The 24399-nt window shown below is 29.4% G+C and overlaps 2 protein-coding genes across 2 annotated transcripts in view; one reads left to right on the plus strand and one right to left on the minus strand.

The window, feature by feature from the left end:
• Positions 1-24399, plus strand: part of LOC125873047 (uncharacterized) — a 121340-nt gene that overhangs the window by 67567 nt on the left and 29374 nt on the right. The gene's annotated exons all lie outside the window — the stretch shown is intronic.
• On the minus strand, positions 8174-15315 carry LOC125872997 (uncharacterized). The gene is made up of 5 exons (XM_049553835.1): positions 14367-15315; positions 13538-14280; positions 13375-13455; positions 8720-9358; positions 8174-8501 (listed from the first exon to the last, which is right to left on the minus strand). The coding sequence occupies exons 1-5, from the start codon at positions 14458-14460 to the stop codon at positions 8397-8399; spliced, it is 1662 nt and encodes a 553-aa protein (XP_049409792.1). The 5' UTR covers positions 14461-15315; the 3' UTR covers positions 8174-8396.

Raw genomic sequence — 24399 nt, forward strand, 5'->3', positions numbered from 1 at the left:
ATTTTTTAAAATAAATATATATATATATATTTGGGGAAGACATTTCTTTATGGGCGTGAACATAGAGGAAGAGCAAGCGTCGCCGCAGCAAATTCTCCTGCACGTTGCTTCTTTAAACTAACTAAATACGTATTATTGTGTGATAAATTAATTAAATTATACAAATGGTTGCAGATCAGGTCACTCTACACAACTTGATAGAATTAATTAAACACCTATATATATATATATATATATATATATTATTTTTATTTATTTTATTTTTTTTTTAATTTTTATTGTTTTGATTTAGCAATGAACTTTACATTGTTATGTCAATACATTAAATGACCAAACTGCCCCCGCGATCAACAAAGAAACATGTTGACGGGAAGACGCTTAAACTCCCTCTTATATAATTAAGAGAAAGAGAAAATATGATTTAAGTTATATATTAGATATAAACGGTGAAAAAAGATTCAAATCTCTTGCCTGCAATGGAATTGAAGCCCTAGCTAAAAAGTGTATTTAATTTTATATCTTTTTTATTTCAAAATAAGTATTATTCGAATTTATATATATATATATATATAATGTCTACATTAAATCGATTAATGCATGTTTATAAAAAAAATCATTAAACAATTACTAATAAATAAGTTAATTATATAAATATTTTTCCCCAATCTATGCAACTATAGAACTTGGTGCGTAAATTAATGTAATATGTACTATAAATTGAAATTTGTTGTATATACATTAATTCGATATTTTAAATAAGAAAATTAGATATTCAAAAATTATAGTAAAAGTACTATTAATTGCAGTTTGTTGCATATCAATGTAATGAAAAAATATGTCATAAAATATTAATCAAAATTCTTATAGTTTGACCATAAAAAAAAACTATAACAATTAAAAGTTGACGGATGAAGTATAAAAGAAAGTTTGTCTTACTATCTTGACCAAGGTCTTATAGTTTAGTGTTTTTGGTTCTCTTTCTTGATCCATGAGTTTCCAACCTACCTCTTCAATTAACCAACCCTAAATGAAGGTCTACCTATAAGTAATAAATTCAAAATCCACTTTGATTCATGAGCCTCTAAACTATATGCAATATTTAATTCTTACATACTTAATAAAATACAAATACTATTTTATTAAAAAATAAATTGGCTTAAGTCATCCACGGCCCCTTAAAGTTGTTCGCATATTTCATTTAGACACCTTAACTAGAACTATGGAGCACTTAAATTGTTCAAAAAATGTACCTATTAAACACAAAATGCTGATATGGCAAAAAAAAGTGTTTTTCACTTTCTATGGACGCATGAAAGTTTTTGAAATACTATTTTATTTTTAACTTTGTTCCAAAAAGACTTACATTTTTTCTTCTTTAATTGACACTTGGCATTTAAATAAATTAAAATAATTTTTTAATATATTTAAAAAATAAAATAATTCTTAATTCAAAAAAGAAAGAGCACCCCTACCCCCTCTTCAAGTCATCTTCTTCCCCAAATTTAAATTTTCAAAGACAACTAAAGAATCTCTATTTATTTTTGTTTTTTTCTTTTTCTATTTCTTTTCAATATTCATAAAAAAAAAGTGAATAAAGTAACTGAATTTGCAAGAAAAATAACGAAAGTAGATTTTTGAACACTGGGATAACAAAAGTAAGTCGACGTTCCATCTCCATTTTGTTGGGTTCTGAAGGGGATTAGGGCATCATGCGGAAGCTTACAATTTGCAAATCAAGACGGTGATAAATTAGATGATAAATAAAGCGATACTAAAACATAATATTATTAATATGAAAACTAATTTAAAAGAAAAATATTATAACTGTTGAGAGAATAAATCTCCCCATAAACTAAACTCTTTAAATGTCTACATTGTGGATTCTATTGTATTTTTGATATGAGAAGAGGGGTCTTCAATTTATAGATCTCCTAAGTTTTCCTCTAAGGAAATAATAAACCAAATATAGAAGAAAAATATATTTTCCTTTCATGAAAAGTAAAAACATTTATGGTAATGTTTTGTCTTTTCTTTTAAGAAAAAATAAATTTCAAATAAGGTAAGAATATCAGGGCAAAACCCTAACACATTTTCGGTCACCTCCGAAAAAATATTACCATTCAGATAAAATTGTAAACTCACTAAACTTATCAAAAACAATATCAAATAATTCGCTAAATTAATTTAGGTCCTCTTGATTTCTCCTTACAATCGATCTCAAGATGATTAACCATTGGCAAACTTCCTTTATTTATCACTCTTGTACCAACTCTTTGAATATCTTTCTCTATCACGTATTAGGAATGAAAAATAATTTTCGATAAAATTAATTTAGATCCTTTCGATTTTTCTTTGCAATCGATTTTCGGATGAGTAACCATTGACAAACTTCTTCATCACTATTATATCAATCTCTTTGAATATCTTTCTCTCTCACATATTAGGAATACAAAGTATTTTTTAAAAAAAAATTGAATCTGCAAGTAATTTGCAGTGAAGGTTTTTGTGGTTTGAGAAAAAAAATTGATGAGAAGAAGATGAGAAGAAAGGGGGTTGGTAGGGTGGGGTTTAGTAAAATGGGTTTCATTTATTTTTTTTAATTAAGAAATAAATATAAAATTTCTTTGGAATAATTTTCATTCTTTTTAACCTAAAAATAAATAAATCTATAGTTGTTGGGGTCAAGTGACACATGTCATCTTTTAATTAGTCATTTTTGCCACGTCATAGCAAGTGTATCACACACACTTTATCTTTGTTACTGATTATCAAAAAAAGTTTAATAGAAACATGTTTTAGGTAGATAAAAGTGTGCAATAGGTACTAGTCCTAGTTGAAGTGTCTAAATGAATTATGCAGACAACTTTAAAAAGCCGCAGATGATTTAAGCCAAATAAATTTATATACTACAACTCTACAAGTCATGTCTAAAAGATTAGTGGAGTAATATTTTCATAAAGTACACACGTGGCAAATTATTACCTCTCCCAATTTTCTAGTACCCAAAAATTAGAAGAAGATACTCCCTTCTATCCTTAATTATTTGTCCACTTTTCCTTTTTTAGTTATCCCTAATTACTTGTTCATTTTGACAAATCAAGAAAGTATAATTTTTTTTTATCTATTATACTCTCAATTAATTACTTTGAAAAATGTAGAACTTTTTGAAAAGCTTAAATTTTTAATTCTCCTACTTCATAATTAATAGGGGTAAAATGGTAAAGTCACTATGTTAATTATTGATTTCTTAATAGATGTGACAATTCAAAAGTGGATAAGTAATTAGGGACAGAGGAAATATTTCCTTACTATTTCTACTTTGTAAAAAAAAAAAACTAAAACAATAATAACGATGTATTAATTTATTTAGGAACCTAATTCATGGTAATCCAACAAAATGTATATAACAAACAAAAAAAAAACAATATATCAAAATGCACATGTGAAAAAAAAATAGTAAAAAAATTTATAATGACCGTATGTTTTAGAGGGCGAGATGTAAGTTTATTTTTTTAATCCAAATGTCATTCAAACCAAACATGTGTTGATTTATGTCCAAAATGTCAATTCAACGTAGTAAATGACTTGATTTCCAATTAAAGTTTTTCTCACTAAACTTAATTAGTGCACGTTGACTTGATTCCAATTAAGTTTGGGTATACTATTCCCTCAATCCATCTTACTTGTTCACTGTACTAAAAATAATCGTTCAATAATACTTGTTCGATTTTAGAAGATCAAAATATAATTTACATTCTGAAAAGTATTATTCAATCTCTAATTGTGGAAAACTATTGTTAGGCAGAGGAAGTATATACTCACTCGATTCAATAATAGTTGTCCACTATTGCCTTAACACAAAAATTAAGAAGTAATTTTACCAAATCATCCTTACTAAATGTCTTTAAAACAATGAAAAAATGAATAATCTCTAATAGTAAAAATAAAATAGATATAAATTGATAAATTATTTCATTAATTTTATAAATTAAACAAATATTATTAGACATCTCAAAATAATTTAAAGGACAAGTAAAAATAACCAAAAATATTATATATAAGTACCTTCCTTGGTTAAATTGGATAATCGAGGACCAATCGGTTCTTGGAAATAGTGAAGATAAGAAAATTTAGTCCGACAACTTAAAATTGATATCCCCCTTATTAAAACCCCTCATATATGGGACAACATTGTTATATATACTACCAAGGGTGGGTGCAAGCATATATCTCTATTCTTAATAAAAGATCACGAATTTGAGTCTGAATTAGTCAAATTAGTATGTATTGAATAATTCATTAGATTCATTTCAAATTTGATATATCTAATTCCATGTCTTACTACTTCATCTTTTAAATTGTCCGATCTAAGAGAAATATAGAATCACATTTTTATATTAAGAAATAGTTTAATTTCATTTATCTATAGTAAGATAATTTATAATCACATAAATATCTAAAATTATATTTTAGACTAGAAATTTTTAATCATTTTTTATTCTTTCTTAAATTTTATGCGTAATGTGACAAAAATGAGACAACGGATGTATAATATTGTTTATTTGAATTTCACATCGATAGTTCGGTTACGTTTTTTAATTTTTTTTTTTATAAAGAAAGATACGCACCTCCGCAATATAATTAAAGCATACTATAAAGTAGTGTTATTACTAATAATAAAAAGAAAAACTATGTTTTAGAGCTCTATTAAAAAGACGCATTCAGCCGCAAATGGTAGTGGTCCAATATGCATGTTCATATTTACTCCCTATTATAATTTAGCATGGCATAATTGAGAACGATGGCAAATGCAACTTCAATTTCACTAGGAAAAATTATGATCACTATTTTCGTCTGTTATGTATATATAACTATCTAATAAAAGTGAATGATCCCGAATAAAGGAACGCGGAAAAGGACCCGAATCGAACTTCTTTCTTTGATTTGAAATGAAGGTGAGAGCCCTAACTCCCTGACATTGCCTTTGCATCGCAAGGAGGAAGAAGGGTCTATGCACCACGAGATCATCAATTTGTCTGCTTAGGGTCATTCAAATCTGGCTGGGTCCGTGATTTTTTGTGTGGATTTTATCTATATTTTGTATTTTTTTTTGTTCACATTGAATTTTGTACACTTTTTAAATTAATGATTAATTTGAATACTGCTATGTTGGTGAAAGATTAAACTACTGTTGCATGTGGGCAATTTGGGTGCTTAGTTGTATAATTAGGTTTTGTTATCCATATTTTACCACAAAATTCATATAATTGGGTGCTTAATGGTATATATATACAAACGTGCCTTATTGTGTTGAAAAAACAATATTCAGTATCACAATAGTCAATGAACATTAATGAAACAATATTAATGGACGTTGCACATCACACAATCAATTCAAGCATGGCCTAGGATCAAAAAATTTCCATCTAATATAAAAATTACGAGTAGAAGGATTCATCCGGGGACCTAATTGTGTTGAATTTCTCATTAATAAAGTTGAAAAAACAATATTCAGTGTCATAATAGTCAAAATAATTACTGTTGTTATTTATAGCTAGGTTTTGAATTGAAACACATACAAAATTTAGCCAAAGATTTATGCGACTATAGGTTTTTTGCTTTAGTCGAAGAAATAAAATGATGGACCTATTATGTAACTAATAAAATTAGGTACAAATTATCATAATCAAATAACCCATAAATGACAAAATGAGGATGAAAGATGATTCTTGACAAAATAATATTTATTTTTAAAAATTGCTTGTACCTAACTCGATCCCTCAATAAAAGAAGATAATGCCTAAAGGGAAGGTCCTTTTTGGGTGACGGACTTTTTATGTAGGCGGGGTATTTGAGGAAGAGCAAGCGTCGCCGCAGCAATATCTTACGTAGCTAGTTTGATGAAATAATTAGGTGATCAAATGAATTAAAAAATATATATTTATTATTAGTCATAATTAAGTGAGATAATAATCCATATGCAAATATATGGACTTATTAGGAGTATAGTTTTATCCACTTTGATTTTTTGAGCCTCTTTAGAGGTCGTTTGGTAGGATGTATTAAATAATTCTGAATAGAGTGTATAAGTAATATTTGTATTAGTTATGTTGAGATTATTTCTTATGCAGTGTTTGATTTGGTGTATTAAAAATAACATGAATTACATATTTCTATTAATAATTTTTATTTTATTTTTTATAAAAATACCTTCCACAAATATGGTGGAAAGAATGTGGAAAGTATTTTGAAGGACAATTATATCTTTTATCATGCTAGTAATATACAAAATCGATGCATGCATCATTTTTTTATGATGCACTCTACCAAACGACCCTAAATCTGAACTATATATGTGCAATTAGATGAAATAGAATATGACATAAGCGTTGCACAAATAGAGAGACGATAATCTGTATACTTAGGATAATTGTTTCCTTTGAATTTTGTGATAATTTTCGTCAATTTTCTTATAATAATCTTCATTTTCCAATAATTTGAATATTTCTTACTAATCTTTATATCCTTGCTAGAAGTCATTTCTTCTCACAAAAGCTATTTACTTTTTTATTTTTTTAAAATTAAGTCAACTTCTCTGATACATGTGTCCAAATGACTTGATCTTCCTATTTTCTCGGTAATGTTTTAATCACTATGATGGCAATAAGAATTAACATGATTCCAATTTGATTTTTAATATATATACTTTGACCTAAACTAATCTTGATTTAATTTTTATATATATCATCAAATAGTAAAATAATTGATTAGATCGAGGACCAATCCAATCTTGGAGATGGTGACAATTAAGATAACTTGGTCCAATTGACTAAATAGTTGCCCTGACTTTGGTTTTTTAATTTCCTCTAGCTTGACTTTATTTCAAAAATATTACTAGAATCAAACTTTTGATCATTATATAATTGAATTAGGCCTCCTCCTCCTTTATTAACTCTGTAATTAGAACACAGCATAACAATGTCTTTTCAAAAAAGCCATAAAAAAAATTAATTAACAGACTGTGAAAAAAGGGTGGTCCAAAATGTACACATTTTAGAATTAACAATCCCTATTATCTAATAAGTAGCAATATAATTGAGCAATTAGAGGTACTATTTTCGGCTGTTAATTTGAAAACCTAATTTACTGAAGGACCCAATTAGAGCGGTGATTAGGAGGGCACACTAGTTGACTAGACATGTTCACGAGCGATTCCAAGGACCCGTTTGGCCATAGATTTCCCAAGTAAAATTTGAATTTTCTTTTGATAAATAGTATTTGTCCATATAATTTATCATTATTTGACAAATATTTTTGGTAAATAACCCTTCCAAATCCTAGAAAAAAATCTAGTATTTGGATCAAATCTAATTATTTGGGGAGCTTTTAAAAATTCAAATTCTATACCAAACTTTTATCTTTTATAAAATCACCCTTTATAGTAGTTGTTTGCGTTGTATTACATAATTTTTTACATGAACACCTAAATAGTGATGACATATTCAGTGAATATGAAAGTGATGATATGGTGTTGTGGAAAATGGCGAACAATCAGCTCAGGGTCTGGGCTTCATCTACTTCACCATGTATGGAATGATGCTTATTGCACACATTTCGAATTACCACATTGTTCCAGTGCATACTTGTTATTTGCTACTAGACACTACTTGTTATTTGTTGCAACGAAGATCCAATTGCTTATTGAGAGAGTTATGAATCTTGCTATGTTAATGTTTCTATCTTGCTATAAAATACAAACATATGATTAATTTTGATAGTTTTTAAAACTTATGGGTGTAAATCATATTTTTTTTAAAAAGTGAAATATGTTTCCCAAATACTATGACCAAACACATGGTAAAAATTTACCCAAATTATCATCCAGATAATTTACCAAAAATATATGGCCAAACACTGGCCAAATCGTGGCAAAAAGTTATTTACCTAACAATATAAGCATCAAAGAAGCATATGGGTAGCAACCTCAACTCTAAAGAACCATAATAAAAACCTACAATACCAAATCCTAATTCAACATGCTGCATGCACATTATTATAATTACTTTCAAAGCAGATATGATTTCTAGAAACAATTTTCTTTTGTAAAGTTGAGGCAACTAACATTTTAAACTCTAATTAATAGGGTCATTCTTAAGAAGTTAGTTTCCAACCCTCCTAATCAAAGGCACAATCTATATATTACCAGAATCTATGAAGTAAAAAGGTGCCAAAACCAATCAAGATCCATCCACAGGACTGGGAAAGCACATTAAACTATAACCCTCTCTATTCTCTCATTGCTTCCCACAAAATCTATCGAACAAGAAACGGATCAGAAAAGTTTCTGAATCAAGTACAGACAAAAATCATTAACCAAGCATTTGGGTTGAGCTGTATCAAGAAGAAATGGCGCCAACACCTCCAATTCCAGAGTGGAGAGGCAACATAAACTTCGATTGTAAGCCTGGCATTGTCTTAAATGACAGCTTCGAATTGATGCACTGCACAAAAAAAAAAGGGTTGTTTAGTGCCAGGAAATATTTTCAGTCAATAAACTGGAGCTTTGTACTTCTTAACAACAGCTTCGAATTGATGCCCTGCACCTATTCTGAGAAGAAATGTTAGTAATACAATAAAAACTATCAGAGCATGTTCAGATAAAATTTCAACTGCTCCATGTATTAGAAATATGATTTCGTCAACTAGATAGAACAACTACCTTTGTAACATCTTTGTAGAAGGCACTGATCTCCTCCTCTGTAAGGCCGCCCTCATCAGCATTTTCCTCCCAGCCCATAGAACGCAATAGTGCAGCCTCTTCCTCGTCTGAACACAACATTGCATCACAATTTGAAAAGCTCTTGTCAGTATTCTTTCCGTCGGAAGAGTCACTGTTGCATGTATTTTCACCCAAGATCTCAGTTGATTGCTCGACCCTTGGGGTCTCATCAGATAGTGAGGCGTCTTGATCCTGAGTGATACCATGTGCATTAGATTTCTTTCTCATAAGATCGAAGAAATCATTCCGACTCCGAGCTTGGGATGATAATTTCTTTTGCACCATTGTCCCAACAGGCTTGGGTTCAAAGGTAGAGGGAGCTGCAATATTTGCTGGACTGTGTGTAGAAGCAGACACGGGAACAGCCAAAAGCGCATTTGGCCCTCTGCTGTGTATATTTGGGCTCAAGCTACTGTTAACAACAGAAGAAACACCATTCCTCTCTCTTGTTGGCTTATAGATGTGAATCCTGCTTGAGATGCAGACGCTTGAGAGACTGTGACCGACAGGATGAGACGATGAGACGATTTGTTGCCGCAACTCAACCTTGGTTCTAGATTTATCAGAAGGATTTGGCACCTGAAATCAAAGATTGCAGAATTGTATCTTATCAAGATAGTAATTCATGTCGAACATATGATTAATGGGGTCTACGGGGGAGGGGGGAAACAAGTGGTATACAAAATTGGACTGAAATGAATTACTAAATGAAGCTGCAGAAAACAAAAAAAATAGGGACTGCAGGAATCAGATAAAGTATTCTACCACCACATTATGACTTCCTTCCATCTTTCACTTATTACTTCTTTCCATAACTTCCTATTGTTAACCTAGTCCCCACTCATAATTTTCCCTAAAACGCCTTCAGAAAGGCATGCCATATGTTTCCATAATGGTGTAGAACGTGGATTGTTCAAGTATAGGAAAGTATACATAAATGGTTTCCCTGCAATTAGACTATGCACATTTTCTAAATAACACCAATAAAAAAAGAAATTTTACAACAAAAGAAGCAATCTTGAATTTTCGCTCTTCAGTTCTTGGAAAATACATAGGCTACACAGCAATTTCGATATTTTTTTTAATATTGTCAGCCAACATAGATTTCCCAAACAGAAAACTCACGGATGTTGCACAATTTCGGATACATGAAAGGATTTATGGTGGATTAGAAGATAAAAATGTGTGATCTCATACAGTAGCATAGCTAAACTATATACTCACGTCGGAAAATTATACTATATATACAAGTAGAATGATATGTTAAATGGTTAAATAACATATTTGGACACCCTTGAAACAATGAAGTGTTGTAGCCTAGTGGTCTCTGGCACGCCTGAGAAGTTCAGGCTTAAGGCGGTCGCGAGTTCGAATCTCACTTGTTGCAGTGTTTAAGCTTTTTTGGACACCCTTCGTTAAATTTTTGGCTCCGCCACTAAATTCTCATATAGGCATTCTTCAAGTCATAAACAAAGAAATAAGATTTGTTTTCCACTGAAACACCGACAATACATGTCACAAAGGGAAGAGCAAGCAATCATGCAACATTAAAAAGAGGAAGATTCCAAATTTAAAATGGATGACATTTTGCAGTTTGACATTATATTACATGAGGCCCTATCATATACAAACCACCAGCAAGGGCTGTACGGGATAAACTTTGGTCCTTCCTTTTAGGAGCAAATGTATTTTGTAACCTAGGTAAGTAGGCGTTTGTACACAATAAGTGCACTTCGATAAACCATGCATAGTTACTTCCAGTAGTTCACAGGAAAATGAGAGTGATATAAAACCTCCTTCCGTCCAATTGCTGGAAAGGCTGACATGGAGAAGGGGGATCCAGTCATCCCATCTGTCATTTCCCCTCATACAGGTTTTGTATTTTTTATAGGTAGGCCTTGAAAATAGTGACAATTGAACAAGCCGTCTCTGTGTCTTTGTAAGCAGTTCCCTTTTGGTTAGTCTCTTTCTATTTTTTGTTATTTCAATAAGAGGCCATAAAAATTGGACAGCAACTCACTCATATGCTTTTGGGAAATGGCAGCCCAGCACCACCAAGAAAATAAGGACCTAACATTTGAAGGAAAGGGTAAACAATCGATATTGATAGGAGAGAAGGTTTGTCTTCCCCTAGTTAGTGAGAATTGGTCATGTCTATGTCCCAAACCAGGTGACAAGTTTAACCGAGACATGAAGTCCTACCTGCAACATGAACAATTCTTATGAACACAGAACACAGCTCATCCATAATACCTTGTGATGCATGATGATTAGTCAGGACTCAGGATAATAGTAGGCAAGTCTGTTATGATCTATCATCCATAGAAAAAAATGCTTTGTCATGACAATGTCAAACTCAATCATAATGCCCTCGACTTTCTGTCTTCTCCACCCCACCCCACACCACCCTTTGAAATTTATCCTTGAATCCAAAAATACTTCTGAGTCGGATCTTCGTATATAGTTTTTGAGCACAACAATATTTTCCAAGAATTGCCTCATAATTCCAAATCAGAAAATTAAGAGTGAATGAGGTTTTGAAATGTTGGAACGGCATATGGGTATGTCAAGGGCTCATTAGACAGTTCAACGTAACAACTAAAGAAACATTTTCTAAAATACAAGCCCCTTCTTTTTGCATCTCTTTTGGTTATGACTACTTACTTGTATGTGCACCAGATCTGTTGCTAGATTGTATATAAATAATCCCCACAACTTACCACGCCCGTCAGTTGTCAGGAGAATAGACAACAAAGAAAAAATAAATAAAGAATGGTTGTTGGTTGGTTGAACTCAGTAAAGTGTGTGAATTTCAGTGTTTAAAAGTACAAGTCAAGCCTCAATTTTAATTTTTTCTTTTCACAGTAACTCAAAATCTGTCTTATATTTCATCAACTGGGATATAAGATAAACTATAATTTGCCCAAGATATAGAGCCAAGGAAAATTATACAATCCTAAAATAACTTTTAATAATTGAGCTCAAAAGCTTGAGCACACAAGGATTGAAACCAAGAACCGGTTTCATCAGTTCTCCAAGTTATGAATTAAATCATGATCTGTAAAATAGCTATTAAAAGTTGAGCTCAAAAGCTTGAGCACACAAAGAATCGAAATCCACAAGCCACAATTACTAGATTGAGGATTAAAACCAAGAATACTTCATTATTTCTCCCAAGTTACGAATTAGACGACGAATATAACATAGTTTAAAAAGCCATAAATGAATTGTGTTAGGAAATAAAGGTACATATAATTTTCTAAGTCTTTAACATCACAAAAAAAAAGGTTATCAGATTTTCTTTTCTTCAACTTAAATGTTTTTTTTTATAAGGAAATAGTAACTTAAATGTTCAAGAAGAAAGACGTGAAGACGAGATTTTTTTTCTTTTTTAGTAAGTAAAAATTTGTTTTCTTACATGCTTCCGTGACCTTTTTTTCTTTCGATAAGATAATACACTTTGATGAACTATTTCAAGCATCAACTATGTAGAAAAATCATAATACACATCTTTAAAGGTCAAAAAGTATTGGTTGGATCGAGAGGAAGAGAACTCGGGGACAGTGAGATGGATGCGAATGCCTAATAGTATATTCAACTTCTGTCTTGCTTTCTCACTGAAGGAGAAAATGATTAGACAAGCCAGTATGAGAAATAGCTGTCTTGAAGTGAACAAACTTACTTATGTGACCGCAGAATGTATTTCCAAACAATCCCAAAAGAAACAGAAAGCAGGGAGGGAAAGGGGGGCAATGACGGGTTATAAGCAGGCGTGAAATGATTCACATTCGTTTACCCATTAATTTGCACAATTTACTAAGTTCCTGATTCATTAGCTGGTTTTCCTAATTTAAACAGAATTGTGTGATTTTGAATAGCAAATAATCCAGTTTTAGAAACTATATCCATGTAGTTCAAGCCAAGCACGAGGTATCATAAATGGACAAAGAAGCACAATAAAAAATAGAATAACTCTTTTTTCTCAGAACATCATTGATTCTCTTGGATTGTCATTGTTACACTGTCTATGTGATTCTTACTGGTAACTGACAGTAAATTGTCCTTGGTCAGGATACACATAGACCATGTTATCTAGCTATGCATAATAAATGCATTTATATAATTAATCGTGCAAGAGAAGGGAAACGTGTGAGTAATAAATGCTTTTGTATAATCAATCGTGCAGGAGAAGGGAAACACGGGAGTAATAAATGCATTTGTATAATTAATCCTGCAAGAGAAGGGAAACACTTGAGTGTCACACTCATAGTAATCACTAGTGGAAAAGGTGAGAAAATCAACTTCGTAGAGTCTCTGAAGCATTACTTAAGAATTCCCAAAGGCTACCCAATTAAACCTTCTAATAAAGGTGTTAGATCATACAAGGGCAAGCAATTCTATCAATTAACTGCCCTTTATAGTAAATCTTTGCGAATGACTTTCATGTATATAGTGATTTAAAATTTTTTTATGAAGTTCATGTATATAGTAATTAAACATCTATAGGAAGCAAAAGAAGAAGATCAGGAAGTAAATAAGCACTTCGACACATAAGCTATGAGCTATCGGAAAGAAGATGGTTGCAAAACTCTTACCGAGGCCTTAGCCACCAATGGTATCAATTGCCTAGATTGCTTCATAGCAAGCTCTTCAAGTCGGTGATTTGCTTGGGACACCTGTTATGTTAAACATTAAGAGTATGAGCATGTGAATTTTCTCATGTAAGCCACAACCATATAAACAAAAAGGGAAACAAACCTGGGAAATAGTCTGAGCACAAGGAAGACCCTTTGCAACAGTTTCAGCCATATTAAGACATCTGCCACTTGACTTGCTAAAAATTGGAGAAGAAAGTCCAGAAGAGGCAGCTCGTTTCATGGAAGATAGACCAGAGTTATCGTTGCCGGCCACTGCTGTAGTAACTGCTAACGCAGATGCCAACTTATTGCCAGTAGTGCCTGATGGACTTGTTGGTATACTCTGAGTCCTGGTACCCAAACCAGGAGATCCGACTCTTCCAAGGCCAGGTGATGCTTGTCGTTTTTCAGTTACTAAGGGTCGGATGCCACATTCAATTGCTTTATCCGCACCACAAACTGAAGCAAGCATGCCATTGTTGTCAGGTAGTTTGATCTTACCAGCATTGCTCAAATTCCTAGGCCATTTCTCACTAATTCTACCAGAAGTCATTGAAGGTGACTGTCTTAACCCTTCCTCAAATATTTCCCAGTGATGTTTCCTCGAAGTATCAGGAAAGTCCCTAGACCTATGATTTCTTAAAGTTGATGTCTCCCGGTAATTGTTAATGTCTTTGTCAATGTCTCTGTGATGATTTCTAAAACTATTGTAAGATTGAAAGTTAGGGGAGTTACTACTGTTGGAGCTCCACCGAGTCCGTGATGAGATGGCTCGATCAGATGCAGCAGGACGCCTCCACTCTTTATTGTCCGTATTCACTGACAGTGATCTCTTGTGTGCAAGTTTTGATGGGGCGGCATCATCTATAATGAAAACAGAAAGAAGCAAATAGTTCAAGTGAAATGAAAATGCATGTTTCAGAAAAAACTAATTAGAGCATGAAAGTAACCTGGATGCAACGGGGATGACGCGGTGACGAAGCTTGTCACATGTTTACTGCTCCTTAACCATTGTGGGGCTAATGTAGGTTCACTTGTTTCCATAGCACTACTAATGGACTCCTATACTATGCCTCCAAGCAACCCAGTTTCTCTCTTTCAAAAATTAAACCCCAAAAGACAAAAAATCATAATCCTATAAGCAATCACACTAAAGAGGAACACTCAACCTCCTTAAGGGTGAGTTAGATGAGTCAATCCAGCCCGAGATTAATACGATTCGACTACTTGTCTGCACTCCCCATATTTCTCATTGAATATGCTTTAGAAACAAAATCAGTCTATAGGGGTCAGATTAAAAATGTCCAGAACCCTATATGATTCAAAAAGAGACCACCCTCTAAAAGATTTCAGACAATGCTATTCACTATGGATTATTCATTCTGTGCACTATATATCATCAACGAGAACCCTATTCCATCCTCAACTAAATTTCAATCAGTAACACCAATGAATAAACCAAGAAACCAGAAAACTATGACTCTTCGGTGAAAAATCAGTCCGACCCACTACAGATAACAAGGAAACAGTGAAACCCTAGATTTCAAAACTTGCAAAAGAGACCAATATAAGACGCCATTCACAAGAACATAGTCCAAAACAGAACATTGTCCTTCAAAAATCCGAAAAATTAACTCAAGAATCAAAACAATCCGCAAGCAAATCAGTCAAATTGAATTAAACCCAATAAAGAATATAATCAAAATTCAATAATAATAGAACCCAATTCAGTTCCGTCTTTTTCTTGTATTTATAGCGAAAAAATCTGGAATAGATAATGATGATAAACAAAGTTTATAGTAACAATTAAAAGAGATTAATAAGTCTGTATATGGAAGAGTTATGGTGAGAGAGAAACACTTGTAGAAGAAGAAATTTATGCATCCGTGTGCTGCGGATTATGAAATATTTGGAGATCAGAAAATAAAAAATAGAGACATATACGGAAACAAATACCAGAAAATGGAAAAAAAAAATAATAAATAAATTTTAAATACTAGTACTCCGTTTTCTGCGTGCGAGTTTGAAAGACTAGAAAGTGTGGTCGCCAAGCTTTTCCTGTTTTTTTTTATTATTATTAACTAATTAATTAAAAACAAAACAAAGAAGTACAGTACCGTAGCAAAATGTCCTTCACATTTTTTCCTTTTCAAAATAAAGAAATATATTTAATATTTAGAAATTTAAAAGCGATTAGAAAAACTGACACATAGTTCGGTGCATAAAGTAACAGACATTAACAAATTCCATGTAAAGGTCTACACCTCAAGAAGTGATATAAATAGTATACTCTAATGGAAGTATTAGTGGCTATTTACTAATTTTGTCAAGTTATGCTTAATTTGATAGCATAACAATCATTAACGATCAATTATATAAAATAAAATATTGTGTTTGTGATACAATATCAATTATTAGTACCAAAATAAATCACTAATAAATCACAATACAATTTTTAAATGAATTTATTAGTGCTAGTTGTTTAAATAAGTAACTGCTACTATACTCTCTCTGTTCCTATTTTTATACGTCGTACTTACTAAAAATATATGTTATTTAAGTATTTGTCATTTTACAAAATCAATACACAAATGATACTATTCTTCATATTTTTATCTTATAAAGTTATTATTAGTCTTGAATATGCATTTAACCAACATTAAAAAATAGCTAATTTATGTTCATTGTAATTACTTAATTAATTACTCCTACCACTATACTCTAAAAATCTTACATTCGAACAAAAATCTCAACAAACAAACAAACTAATAATAAAAGATGGAGGGTAAAATAAATAAATAAATAAATAAATATATATATATATATATATATTTGCATAAAATACTATACGGAAATTAAGTTAATAATAAAAGATGGAGGGTAAAATAAATAAATATATATATATATTTGCATAAAATACTATACGGAAATTAAGTGTAAAATTTTTAATTTGGGATCAATTCAGGCTCTAATTTCAAACACAAAAATTTGAAATAGTTGTTTAATGCATTTCAATTATAATATACTTCACTTGTAATTTAATATCCATGGAGTATAAGAAAATAAGTATAAGTTTGCTTATTTATTTTACTTTGTAATTCTTTATATGAAATAATGTTGATTTGGACTTTTAAAAAAGTAGATCTTATTTATTAATAGTTAAAAATTTGACTTTAAGAAAATACAAAATAAAGGCATAATAATAAATTTATTTAATTTCTTAAAAAGAATAAAATCTAAAATAGTGACAACTAAATAGGAATGTATGTTTTAATCTACCATATAACTTTGTATTACAATATCTCTCCATAGTGTTACACATTGTTACCCATCGTATTGTATTGTATTGTATCGTTACTATATTTACAATGTTTGTTTTTTATTGTTACTTAAAATATATTGTATTGTATTGTTAAATTATGTTGTTACGTAACAATGAAAACCTCCATTTTATGGAACAACCAATTTGGTGTGTTTCCATTGTTACTTAATTTCTTTTTCCAATTATATCTTTACATAATATTTCATAATACTATTTTACCCTTTATCTTATATTATTTAATTCTAGTCAAACCTCTAACCCTATAATAATTAAGGATATTTTAGTAAATTTATAAATTACAATACAATACGATACAGTCAAACCAAACAATAAAAAAATTATTAAACAATAACAAACAATTCAATCTAGCCAAACATTGTATCTACCTTACAATACAGTACAATAGAGTACAATACATTATGAAACAATGAGTAACAATGATCCAAACAGAGTGTTAATGTTTTATATCAATATGTTAATAAAATTTAGTAACACAAAATTTGTAAATAATTATCATGAAATACACATATAGTGTATGCATTTAAGTCCCCACGTAAAAGTGAAAAAAAAATAGTTTTCAATCAAACGTTATTTGTATTGTTATACGATGCTTTTATGAGATAATATCACAAATGATTACTCAATTATGAAATATTTTCACAAAAAATCATTTAACTTTGATTTTTAACTCAAAAATCACTCAAATACGGACTTTTTCATATAAAGTCACTTGGCTTTGATTTTTAATTTAAAAGTCACTCAATTATGAACTTATTTCCCAAAAAGTCACTTAACCTATTTAATTAATTTTTTTAATAAAATTTCTTCACAACTAAAATTTAAAAGATATTATTTAAAGAGCAACTTTCACATATAGCAAACACAAAATTCATATTTGTATGCTATAGTAAAGTTTGCATAATTGCGCTCCATAGCAAACATAAATATGTATATTTCTCTATACATATACAAAAGAAAGCAGTTGTATAATCTGTTTTGGTATACATATACAAAAAGATCAATTGTATAAAGTGAGAGAGGCGAGTGAGCGAGCGAGATCTGGGAGAGGGGAGAGAGGTGAATGAAAATATATGTATATATACAATATTCACGCATTTTATACATTTGCGCTTTTGTATAAAGTGAGAGAGGCGAGTGAGAGAGTGAGATCTGGGAGAGTGGCGAGCGAGATCTGGGAGAGGGGAACGAAAATATATGTATATACACAATTTTCTCTTGCGTTATACAAACACAAATGCACTTTATACACTTGCGTTTGTATAAAAAACAAGAGAGGCGAGGGAGAGAACGAGAGTGGCGAGCGAGATTCACCAGGAGAGAGAGGTGAAATAGCAACAATTTGCTATGAGGTACAATTAAATCAAACTATATTTATAACATTTTATTTGAATTAATAGTTTGCTATTATATACAATTTTCCAAATCATTTAATGACCCGCCCCACTTGATTCGACCCTCTAAAAATATAATTAGGAAAATATTTCCAGGTAATAACCATAAAATCAATATACGGAGTCAAATTATTATTCCTCAATGTAAAATCTTTAAGTAGCACGGCATATTTTTATGGATTCTTTGAGATCTTGCAAATCACATTATATGCCAATTTGACTAGCTAGCTGTATTTATCTATATGTTGTTTAGTGACCAACAATATCGATGAGAAAAAAAATCATGATTGGTTAAAAAATTATATTTCTTAATTGAAATCTGAAGGTAATTTTTGAATTGTCTGCATCATCATGTAAATTTGTTCATATTATTCCTTAATTTATGTATTAAAGTTTAGGAAAAGAAAGCAGTATGTGAAACTTAATCCCCATTCCCCATGGAAACTAGAGGATGCGATTCCAAGAAGCACAGAAAAAAAAATTAAAATATAATTAAAATTTTCATGTAGAAATAAGAAATTTTTAATAGTTAAATTTAGAGGGGAGGGTTATTAAATAATATTTTTTTAATTTTTAAAATTTTAGTAGTTAATTTCATGTCAACAAATTTTATTGAAAAAATTAATTAAATAGGTTGAGTGACTTTTTTAAGTAAACACCTATTTTTGAGCAACTTTCTATGAAAAAATGAATGACTTTTTGAGTTAAAAATCAAAGTTTAGTGACTTTCTGTGAAAAAACTCATAGTAACTTCTAAGTTAAAAATCAAAGTTGAGTAATTTTATGTGAAAAAAAATTATAGTTGAGTGGTCATTTGAGATATTATCTCTGCTTTTATCCAATGAGGTAAGTATTAGAACAAAAAAAAAAAGACTAATGAATTGAAACAAATGCTTAAATATGATCACTTATCAAATTGAAATGTACTTTCTTAAAAAAAAAAAACTAAATTCTTATGTTATTTCACAAATATAAACCTATAAAGTAAAGTTTATTTTTCTTAGACTAATGTAATTTTTTTCTTCGATGTTGAAAACTCCAGCTTACTTTCAACTGTCCAAGAATCCAAGCATTACACTACTTTATTGATTTCTTGTTATTTATTTGTTGTTTTCTTTGATATTTCTTGTTTGAGAGGTCATACATCATTTTTTATTTTATAAAATTGACCGTAAAACAATGCACACAAAAAGATAATGTAACAGGTTTAAACGAACACGCCATGCAACTACTTGGCCTATGGAGAAGGACTTTTTACCTTTCCGTTAACGAATAATTACATTCGTTAGTTAAATATATAAAATAAATTATATAAAAATATAAATTTATTATTTTGAAGAATAATCATATCGTGCAAAAAAAAACCGAGATAAAAAGAGCAAATTCAATTATCATATATAAAATCTTAGATACTATAACAAGATTTGCTGCACTTATTCCCAACGTAACATATATCACTATTCCTGTTCAGGGGCGGCTCAACGTAATTGGGGGTCTAAAGCAAAATTTCAATTTGAGGCCTAAGATATAAACAAACTTTGTATACATATTTATTCAAATTTATTTTTCTTACACTATTTAGATGAAAATTATTAGTATTTAATATTGTTTTTCAGTTATTGATTTTAGGTAAGATTTTATCAACTCAACATTGAAAATATCATTTCAGTGAGGCAATTATTATATGAATTGTTAACATAATTTTAAAGTAATAAGTTGACAAATATTAAATAAAGATAAGAGTTAAAACCACATAATTTGATTCAAGAAGTTGATGACTTGGTATACACCATTTTAATATGCTTGTTGTAATGTTTGAAACTAAAATTTAAAAAGAAATAAAAAAGAAATTGTAATTCACTTTGTTCAACATTTTTCACTATTAATTCTTATTTTTAACAAAGTATAAAAGATGTTAAAGTGGGTAAAATAATATATATTTTTATCATAATTAATCAATTTTTTCTATAAAAATTTAACACATAATTTATTCTTGATAATAATTTGGGGCCCCAAAATTTGGGGGCCTAAGGCATGAGCCTTATTTTACAAAGGCAAGAGTCGGCCCTGTTCCTGTTTTTTCCCCGTGAATAGCATTTTGATCCCTTAGCTATTGATAAATTATAATTTAATTTTTTGTGATATTTAGCTAAGCACATTTAACTATGAAGTTAGCATTTTAAAAAAAAATCTTATTACTTATGAGTATTTACAAATTTAAAAATTTATCCATGCATTACATTAGATTTGCATTGTTGTTATTGTTACCTATAAATATCATGATTGTTAATGAACATAGTTTATTTGATGCGTCTAGTTTTAAATTCACACTTTAAAAACATTGCCATATTTTTTTTAAATCGGGGATTTAGTTTTTGTCACATAGTAGAGGAAAATATAATTTGTTAAAAACAACAACGTATAGAACAGCTGTGAATTAGTTGGATTTTATTAGAAGATGCTTTTTTAATTTCTTTTTGTTTTTTTCTTCTCTTGCTATATAGGAGAGAGTTGAGATTGAAGTAGGCATGTATTCGTTGACGTATCTACTTTAGCTACCATATTTTCAGAAAAAATAAAATAAACATTATTTTGTTCTACTTTAATTTAATTAGTATACAATTTTATTAAAGTTATGAGATCAATTTTAGCTATGTTTTTTAGTTTTAAATTCATATATTTTAGTCATAATTCTATTGTTTGAATGTCACTAATATTTGTGTAAAATTTTGTAATTATTTTAAGGGATAAGGGTCTGAAAAATACCCCAACTTTGGTCGAATTTGTTGTGCGATACTAAACTTTCATGAGGACCTATTACTTCCCTAGACTATTTAATACCGTATTTTAAACATATATATTTGCCCACGTGGACATAAAAAATAATGCAAAATTATAAATAGTAATGTGTCCACATGGGCACATATATACCTTTAAAATACACTATTAAATAGTTCAGGTGGTAAAAAAATACGGTATTAAATAGTCTAGGGAGGTAATAGGTCCTTGTGAAAGTTTAGTATCGCAACAACAAATCCGATCAAAGTTGGAATATTTTTCAGACCCTTATCCCTTATTTTAAACAAAAAATCAACGGCCAATTAAAAAGATACTTTAATTATGGACATTCAGATGGATCGCTTTTCATTAGATTTGCGAAAAAAATAATAATGAGATAATTGACTCCTCAGACACACACACATATATAAATTTTAGTTTAGACTAAATTTTTAAATCATTAATTAATACTACTTAAAATTTACTTATATTAAAAATATTTATCAAGTATTTATTTTATAATTAATAAAATAATTTAATTAACATTATTTAAAAAAATAAATCTATAAATAAATATTGAGCACGTGCGCAAAATAATATTTCGTAACCAGCATATACACTTAAGTCTGTACAAAGTTTTTAATTTAAAGAAAAGAAAATATTCTCAAGAATTTGCATTGATTTCTTTCCAGGTATGTATATATTTGAGTTTTCAAAAAAAAAATTCTCAATCCACTGAAGAACAAATCAGCTGATGCATGCATCATCTTGGAGTGTAAAATGTATTGTTAGTATCATATTTTTTCTTCTATTAATTATGTATAGCATAATGTCATATATAGCAAATATATAAATCGAAAAATATATCAAATATTTTTTTAATAATAATAAAAATTAATAACTATATTATTTTTTTAATACATTCTATCAAACGATTCAAATCTATTACAATTTATGATATCCTCATTCTAATCCATACGCATCACTCCTTTTATTGTGAACTTTGCATATACTATTAATATATAAAACTTTTAAAATTTTAAACTCCTTTTTTTTTTTGGTTGATAATATTTTAAACTCATTATAAAAATTCAAATTCTATATTTTGGTGTAACACTTCCTCTTTTATAGAAATTTGGATTGTGGNTGAAACCAATAAAAAAAATGTTCTCACCTTAGACATTTTTTCTTTCATAAGTAAATTATAAATAAATTTTGATGAAACATATATAAAATCTTTAAAATTGTTTATGAATATAATATATTATGTATGTATAATAATAAAATTTATGTATATAACTTGTCGGTTCGGTTCGGTTATTTCTTCGATTTTTTTCGAACAAAACCATAACCAAACCAAATACTATCGGTTCTTAACAATCTAAAACCAAACCAAACCAAAACCCAAATTAAATCGATTTGGTTTGGTTTTTCGGTTTGGATCAGTTTTTATCCAAACCATGAACACCCCTAACTATTAATATATAAAACTTTTAAAATTTTAAACTCCGTTTTTTTTTTTGGTTGATAATATTTTAAACTCATTATAAAAATTCAAATTCTATATTTTGGTGTAACAGTTCCTCTTTTATAGAAATTTGGATTGTGGAAATAAGAAAGTTTCTGTTTATGGAAATCTTATTACTAATAGTGTTCTTGCAAAAATATATCGATGATGTCTTTGTTTAATTAAAAAAAATCAAGAAGTATGAAGATTTTGCACATCTTTCTTGAATAACTGTTCATTTTTAATATATTAAGGTGACGTGGTTTTTTAGTTGCTTTTCAAAGAAAATTTTACTCACGCAACATTTATGAATTTTAAATACAACAAAACTATCCAAATACGTTTTCTGGTAGCATGGCCGGTCTTTTTTTATTCTATAAAAATTACTACATAAGATTTCGAAAAGTAATATTTTAATCGGTGAATTTTAGGTGGCTACTTTCATTATTAGTCTATTCAAAAAGATATTTATTTTTAATATATAAGATTAATTTAATGCAAAAACTAGCTTTTGTACTTAATAAAATAATCTCTAACCATAAAATATCTAAAATTTATTTTATACACAAATTTAAAAAATCTTCATTTCAAAACTACCTAATTAAACAATACAACATATATTAGAACGAAGGGATATTAAACTCCAAATCAACTTCGTGTTCTTTTTATTATTATTTTTTACTCGATGTTCAGAGCTTGTATTAGAGGTCCGATTAGAGTCAAATTGCGCATTGTAGGGTCCATTTAGATGTGACACTCTCTACATGATTTTCTCCATACTCATGGCTCGAATCCGAAACCTTAAATTAAGGGTGGAACAGTTCCATCATTGTACCACAACCCATGTTGGTAAATCAACTTCATGTTCAAAATATCTGTGTACTAAAAATTATTTCCTCCATTTCATATCATATAATTTGTCTCTAATGTTAAAAATAAATATTTTATTTATTTCATTTGAAAATTCAAATAATTTTATTTATTATAAATATTAATAAGATTAATTTAGTGAAATATGACAAAGCTTTTTTATTCCTTCCGTTCCTATTTAGTTGTCAATATTTTAGATTTCACGCCATTTAAAAAAAAACTAGGTAAGATTACGCTTAATCTTATTTAATGTTTTCTTGAAGTTAAGTTTCCAATAAATGAATATAAATTAATTTATTTTGATTAATTAAATTGGCCATGAACGTGAATTAATAATTTAGTTTCCTATGTTGGTTAATTTCATATTTTCAAGGTTAATAACTCTTAAGAGTTAAATAGGAAGAATAATGTCATTTACGCATTAATCTTGTGAAATGACAAGTATTTATTCTTTCCAATAATAGTTGTCTACTACTCCTATTGACTTGACACAAGATTCAAGAAGTAGTAAATGATAGGGATAATTTTACCAAAGATCCTTTTGGCCAGAAAATTTGGTCAGAATAGTAAAATAATATATTTCACACTATGTTATTTTATTTTTTTAAACATTTTAATTCTTTTAATTAAAAAATGAAAAGATCAGTTTATTTTAAAATAAAAAAATATTATAGACTTTTAAAATTTTGGTCAAATTCTGACCAAATTTTCTAGCCATTTAGTATTACCCTTTACCAAAATCACACTTATTAAATATAGGTCATCTAAACATTGAAAAATGAATACTACTCCCTCCGTCCCTTTTTAGTTGTCCACTTTAGAAATGACACACAGATTAAGGCAACAATGATTAGCACAGTGAAGTTACAATTTTACCCTTATGACAATTTTTCACTTCAAAATTACAACCACTTATTTGAATTCAAGTGAAATAAATTGGAGGGAAACAACATACACTTTTACAATTTTCAAGAAGTGTAAATAAGGGTATAATAGGAAAAAATTTGTTGTCCTTTCTTGATTTGTCAAAATGGACAACTAAATAGGGACAACTAAAAAAGGAAATATGGACAAGTAAATAGGGACGGAGGGAG

The sequence above is a fragment of the Solanum stenotomum genome, chromosome 1 (genome assembly GCF_019186545.1).
Source record: "Solanum stenotomum isolate F172 chromosome 1, ASM1918654v1, whole genome shotgun sequence".
NCBI lineage: Eukaryota > Viridiplantae > Streptophyta > Magnoliopsida > Solanales > Solanaceae > Solanum > Solanum stenotomum.